Source organism: Cavia porcellus, unplaced genomic scaffold (genome assembly GCF_034190915.1).
Source record: "Cavia porcellus strain 051 isolate PalLab524CR breed Dunkin Hartley unplaced genomic scaffold, mCavPor4.1 scaffold_24, whole genome shotgun sequence".
Classification (NCBI taxonomy): domain Eukaryota; kingdom Metazoa; phylum Chordata; class Mammalia; order Rodentia; family Caviidae; genus Cavia; species Cavia porcellus.
The window spans coordinates 38178075-38184614 of NW_026947507.1; the positions used below are offsets into that span (position 1 = coordinate 38178075).

Sequence of the window (6540 nt, forward strand, 5' to 3'; positions counted from 1 at the left end):
CCCTTTAGTTAACAGAAATCACTTGTGTCATCTCATCTTCCTGTCTGCACCTCTGCACATGGGAGGTGGAGTTCCCTTTGGGGGGCTTACCATGGCCTGCCCTTCAGAGCTCAGAGTTAAAGACTTGACATTTATATCACTTTATTTACAACACAGAACTTTATTTTGAAATATGTGCATATTGATGTGAGAAGTTCCAAAATCCACACAATATATAGATATTTTAGGGTTCACAAATTTCATTTTCAGTGTTAAATGTTGATCCTTCTGGTCCAATGGATTTAAATTTTTTTCTGCCCTGTTTCCTCCTCCATCAGACTTTCCTGAAAAACAGGTAAGTAACAAATACAGGAACGTTTATTGACAAGCTGGGTTTCATTGCTTTTTTGATATTTGCATTTCTAAAAGACAGATATAGGAGGAACGGGCCCATTTGTTATCATGCACTAGAAAGTGCTAGGGAGGTATGATATTGTGTCTTTTCAAGCTGCCTAATAAACATGAAGCCTACATTAATAATATTTAAGGACAGGATGTGTGGACGGAGCTGATCAAAGAGCTGATCTGATCAGTGAGTTTGTGATTAAGCAGTCTGCCTCTATTCCTTCATAATGTCATGTTTGGTTAATTTCACTGCTTGTTATTTTTATCAGGCAGTAAGCAGAATTTAACAATGAAAGGAGATAAAGATGTCTGCGCTGGCCTTTTTTCTGTATCCTGTGGGCATGGAAGTTGAAATCACTGGAGAAAATTATAAATTTATGTCTGATTTACTCAGACTTTCCCTGCTCCTGGGGCATATAGTTGGTAGTTAACCGTAATGCCTCCTGACTGCTGCAGGTTAAGTGGAGCATGGAGCTGAGAGAAAGAACACTGAGATGACGTCAAGATTTAATTTCAACATTCAATATTTTTTCATCAAAAGCCTATATTAGATTGGTGGTTTTTAATTTTTAGTGGGAATTTTGTATGCAGAGAACACTAAAAATCAACTCTGACTCTGCTGTATATAAGTTTATGAACTTGGAGGTTTTTAAGCCAAAAAGAGAAAGAACAAATCTAGACCATTTCTGGTTTCTACATTGCCCAGTGTCCTGGAAAACTATGACCTAGAACAATTGATGACTCAAGTGGAGAGACAAGGATCAGCCTTGGATGGAGGACAGTTGTTGAAGGGTTCACGGAACGAATACACTTGAAGAAGTAGACATAGATCAGTGGGAAGAAATTTGTTTTGCTGGTCATCTCAAAGGTTGGAGCCAGAGTCACAGATAAGATTATAGAAAGATTTCAACTCAACAGGGTTTCCAGCCACAGGTGCTGTCTAACCGAACAGTGGGAGAAAATCAAGCATTCCTGCAGGAGGGGTCCCAGCTTTCAGAACGATAAGCTGCCCATCGCTAGGAGAGAGTTGTCAAAAGTGATCCCCAGGAGCCTCCCCAGCTCTGTATTTCTATGACCTCAACTCACCAGAGCTCCTTTCAGGTCCCTGAGGGGAGAGCGAGGCTGGTGGAGGGTGCACTCAAAGTGCTGGGGTTCTGCCAGTTGATCAATCTCTTTGGCCATCTGAAAGAAAAGAATGTGATTCTTGGAGGTGGAGATCAAGAAAGAAAATGCTATTTTCCCTTTCCACCAAAATTGTAAAGGATGCAACCCAGAGACTGTGGGGCTGAGTGGCAGGCCAGGAGGGCTGCAGGGGCTGATACGGGCATTTTAATGACACTCATCGCCAGCAGGCATTTTTTGCAGCGTGGAGGGGAGGGCTGGAGATAAAGGAGATAGTAAGAAGAGATCCTGTTCTCTTCTTGGAGATGGTGAGCAAAGCACTTGGAACCACATGAAAAAAAAAAACAGCACACAGAACTGAAAAGTCTATAGCTACGAAGGGGGTTGGATTTTGTTTTCTAGCTTTCACGATCATAGTTGAGTGAGATTTGCTTTAAAAATCATCTGAGAACTCTGGAGTTTCTTATTATTTCTCCAAAAAGAAATTTCCAGTAAAAACTAAATGGTGTTGGGATCCTCTAACTTCTCCTTTTGAGCCCCCTTTAATTAATCAGCTAATAATAAATGGCTTTTCTCCTTTGATATTCACCTGGCCCTCAGAAGTCTTATATTATGAATAATAAAAAGTACAAAAGCCAAGAGCCCTATGTTAATGCTGCTGCCCTAATGGACATGAAATGAATCCTAGCATGTTACCCACTATGCTGTCATCTGAAGTTTACCAGTTTCCGGCCTCCAGCAGTCTCTAGCTTCTTTGTTTAACCACTTCTGCCAATAAAAAGAAGTGACATCCCTGACGAGGATCTTTCCTTAAACATTCTGACAATGTACTACTGATACATGTTTTTCTTTCTTCTCTGATGCTGACAATGGGTGCCTTCACATGCATATTTTTTTTTAAAAAAAAGGAAAACAAAAATGAAAGTCTAAAGTTTTCTTTTCAAATCTCAAAGAATTGACTTCTGCTAGAGAATTTTGCTTTGTCTCATTGTTTCTAAGCCCGCTGGGAATTTCATGCAGAGTAGGACCTGCTATCCTGTACTGGTAGGGATATTCTCTTGGCATTTATTCTGTTCTTTATTTCACTAGTCCCTGTCTGAATTCAGAGTAGGAATTAACTGGATTTCTACTGTGTACAAGTCTCCTTTCCCTAGGGGTATGCAGGGTAGAGAACAGAGCCATGCCACTGGGGCTCATCCTGAATGGTTCCTGCAGTTCAATTGAAGGAAATAAACTAAGTCTTCATGGGGAAGCTGAGAGAACTTACCTCTTGAAAAGAATCAACCAAGGGTTCAATGTTTCTCTTTCCTCCAGGACGCACGCCATAGGACCAGTACTGGCCTGAGCCATTTTCCACACATAGAGTCAACAGGACAAGTCCAGCCAGGAGTTTGGGAATCAGCCCCATCCTAAGAAACATCAGTGGACTCTCAAAATAAAACCAGTCTGGGTTGAGTGAAAATGAAACAGCTCTTAATGAAAACCTAGTATCTCTATCATTAATCCTATACAACATGGATGTTGGAACCATACAACTCATCACTCAGAGACATGAGAACAAACCTTTGCTTGGTTGCTTTGAATTTCCTAGCCATTAAAGAAAAAAGTTGATACTTTAATAGTATTTTGTGCTAAATTACTCCATTTTTACTTTTATTATTTATTTGGTTACTCAAAACCCATGATGAATCCCTTATCAAATTACTTTCTTGCCTTGTACTGAGCTTTATTGTTCCCAAGTTAGAGAGAACTGTACTGGTTCCTAGGTGTCTCAGACTAGGATGAAGTCACTCGTCTTAGATGGCTACTGTATGGTATGAATGACAGTTAGTTACTGCCCCACTTTCAAGCCTTACTGCTGGCTGGGCCATCTGTGAGAAAGAAGACACAATAGTATTCAAAGTAATGAGTCCCAGAGCAAAACCCTCTTTTCCCAAAGGAGCCTCTAATTATTTGATGAAATGTGTCTCCAGATTAATTTTAATTTGATGAAGAGGCTAAAGTCAGAGTCAAACACTGGTCAATGAGCTGTTGGATTCCCCAGAAGCAGCATCTCAGTGGCTGGGGTAACAGGGTCAGTGCAGGACAAAGCTGCTTTAGTCACCCTCCCACCTGGCCTTAGCCCTTGGGCTATGCAGTGCCCTGCAGTCATAAATAGCATGCAGTCTTAAAAAGTAAAGCAAAATACCAGTAACAGCCCTGGAAATACAGAGCATTTTACCTGTTGGGAGATGAACAGCCAAAGAACAGCAAACGTCCTTTGGGTTGTGTCAAGTACTGTGACTTCTCTTCCTTAAGTTGCCTTTTTATGTGAACCCCTTCAGGACAACAGAATCTCTCCTGCTGGTAAATTATGCTGCTTATGGACTACAGCTTGTTTTAATAGGAAAAATTTAATCCTCCCATAATGCCCTCTAATGGTGTATGTAATTAGAACACCCGCTGTTAGATCTGTTAAATTGACTTAAATCTGGCCATTAAAATCTCAGCTAAAACTTTGATAGTTGGGGCCACCATCCAGAGATTAAAATTTAGCTAGAGAGGAGTCCCCTGAGGAAACTAGAAGCTTTATAGGAAGTTGTGAAGAATATTTGCAAAAGGAGGATTTAAATCAGATAATTGGAGAGTTGCTTGTATTTTATATATTTATATATTTATTGATTGATTGATTGATTGATTGATTGATTGAGGCAGGGTCTCACTATGCAGTTCAGGCTGGGCTTGAGCTCACTTTGTAGCCCAAACTGGCCTCTAACTTGCAATGATCTTCCTGCGCCAGCCTCCTGAGTGCAAGAATCACAGGTGTACCCCACCACACCCAGCTTCTATTTTTAAAAGTTTGGTTAACTAATGATTATTGTCTCTAGGAGTATTCCAATCCCACCTAGGACCCTACCGTAGATAGTGTGAGTGTGAAAATCTGGCCACTAAGTTCTGTCCTAGCATCAAAAAGGTAAGAAAAAAATCTAGTCATTAGAAACACTGGAAGACCATATTAAGCAGACTTAGGTTGACAGATTATTTCAGTAAATGCCTATTGAGTTAAAATAGACAAGTCACAAAGATAAGAAATAGTAATTATATGACCTGTGGCTATGACTAATTTCATTCGTTATAACTTCTCTGCTAAGTATGTTTTCCAAATTTCATGTCTTTAAAAGATGAGGGTCTTCCTCATTTGTGCAGGCTACTTCATTTGGCTTCAACCTCCTGAGCTCAAGTTACCATCCTGCCTCAGTCTCCCGAGTGCTGGAATAACAGGTGTGTGCCACTGAAATCTGCTGTATCATCCAGATTTTATACATGGTCCAACCCATGCCACAAATTTCACTTAGTGGCATGACTCTGAGCATATTTTTTTTTTGTCTTTTTCATTTTTATTGGTACCAGGGATCGAACTCAAGACTGCCTTGCTATGCCGCTGAGCTAAATCCCCAGCCCCTGAACATATTATTTATACAAGTGTTTTAAAAAGAAATAAAACCATTAGTGTTTATCACATTCATTTGAATACATGACTGTGTCACCTTAATTTATCTCTGGTCTGCAGCCCATGATAATCAAGGATTCTATTCTATTTAATCATGTTAATAAAAATATTTGGTCAGCATTCAATAGATACAAGTTGGAATGAATGAAATCAATGGGTGAAAGGAACTTTTAGCAAGACAAAGCCTAATTCATCCATTTCTACTTCAAAGATGTTTTATCTGGCATATGATTGTATCTTTATGTATTATAGGCTATAAGCCCTATTATAATAGTGATCCCTAAAACTGTTTAAAAATACACATTAGTGCATTTTAGAGCTGAGATTGGCAGTTTCTCCTCAGACAGGATGCTAATCTGAGGCACCGCCCAGTGTCCTCTGACAAAACTCCATTTGCAAAAATTTCAAATACAGAGCAATAGTACCTCCCCAAGTTAACTTCCTTAGTTTACTAATTGTTTTGGTGGAGGATGACCAGTTCCCATGGTGGTGTAGAGAAAGGAACACAGTTTAACGTGTAACGGCACTTGGAGGCAAATTTCAAAATAAAAATGCCTCAAAATGATTACAATAGTGGTTTCATAATCTTGCTGAATGACAGATGCATTTAGACACTGAATGACAGGTTTCATTTGGAGGTTTCATTACGAATTGAGTAACAACGGTGTTTAAATTGTCCAGTTGTTTTTGTTTGCTGAGAAATGTGCTTCTAGGTGTCACCTGAGAGAATGTGGTCTGTGGTTAGGACAAATGACAGCTAAGACTTGGGAGCCCTTGGTAAGTGAGCCGTTTCCTCCTGTGCGAGCATTACTGGGTTTGGCAGAGGTTATTTCTATCAGTTAGATTACATTTTTAGATAACATGCTTGCTTTATAAAATAACAAGATGGCCTACGACATTATTCAAGATGACCCACACCCTCTCAGCCTGCATTTATTGTTTCTGAGGTTGTACAATCTCAAAGCTGAAAGCCAAATTTCTTGGCTTATTTCTGTTATTCACTCTACCAAAGCCAGATGCATTTGTGGTTTTTTTTGATGTTTAATGACACACTTCGAGCTCTCATTCCATGTTTGGACCAGTCTACCAAGGGGAAAAAAAAAAAAAGGAATAAAGTTGGTTTTAAATATTTGGGTATTTGTTAGAAGGGCTTTAGAGGGAAAAATTGCTTCGTTCTCAACACTCAAACACCTCAAAATTATTACAATAAGTTTCATAATCTTGTTGGATGACTTGCAAAAATCTTTTCTGCCCTAATGTAAAATCTAAGCAGGAAGAACTTCAGGGTAACTGGCTGACAAGTGTCACCAGGCTGTAAATCTCTGAGAATTAATCCTCAGATAAAGTGCTTCCAACTTTTCCTCATAGTAGTGAAATTTAAATTGTAAATACAGTACTATTTCCTTAGGGATTTTAAAAAATTATAGGGCTTTTCACCTATTAAAGATGACTTAAATTGACTTGGGGACAGATTTAGAGTATAAATAAAAATTTGTAACATGAACTGGAGAAAATATTGTCTTGAGAATGGAAACCTTCAAACA

At 39.2% G+C, this 6540-nt stretch overlaps 1 protein-coding gene across 2 annotated transcripts; it reads right to left on the reverse strand.

Moving 5' to 3' along the window:
* Nucleotides 1-137: 137 nt before the first annotated feature.
* Nucleotides 138-3856, reverse strand: Gnrh1 (gonadotropin releasing hormone 1). Of its 2 annotated transcripts, none has more exons than NM_001172956.1 (4): nt 3728-3835; nt 2774-2915; nt 1471-1566; nt 138-323 (listed from the first exon to the last, which is right to left on the reverse strand). In NM_001172956.1, the coding sequence occupies exons 2-4, from the start codon at nt 2912-2914 to the stop codon at nt 282-284; spliced, it is 279 nt and encodes a 92-aa protein (NP_001166427.1). In that variant the 5' UTR covers nt 2915; nt 3728-3835; the 3' UTR covers nt 138-281. The 2 variants fall into 2 exon arrangements, with proteins under 2 accessions (NP_001166427.1, XP_005008056.1); XM_005007999.3 differs by having other exon boundaries at nt 141-323; nt 2774-2935; nt 3728-3856.
* Between the last annotated feature and the right edge of the window lie 2684 nt (nt 3857-6540).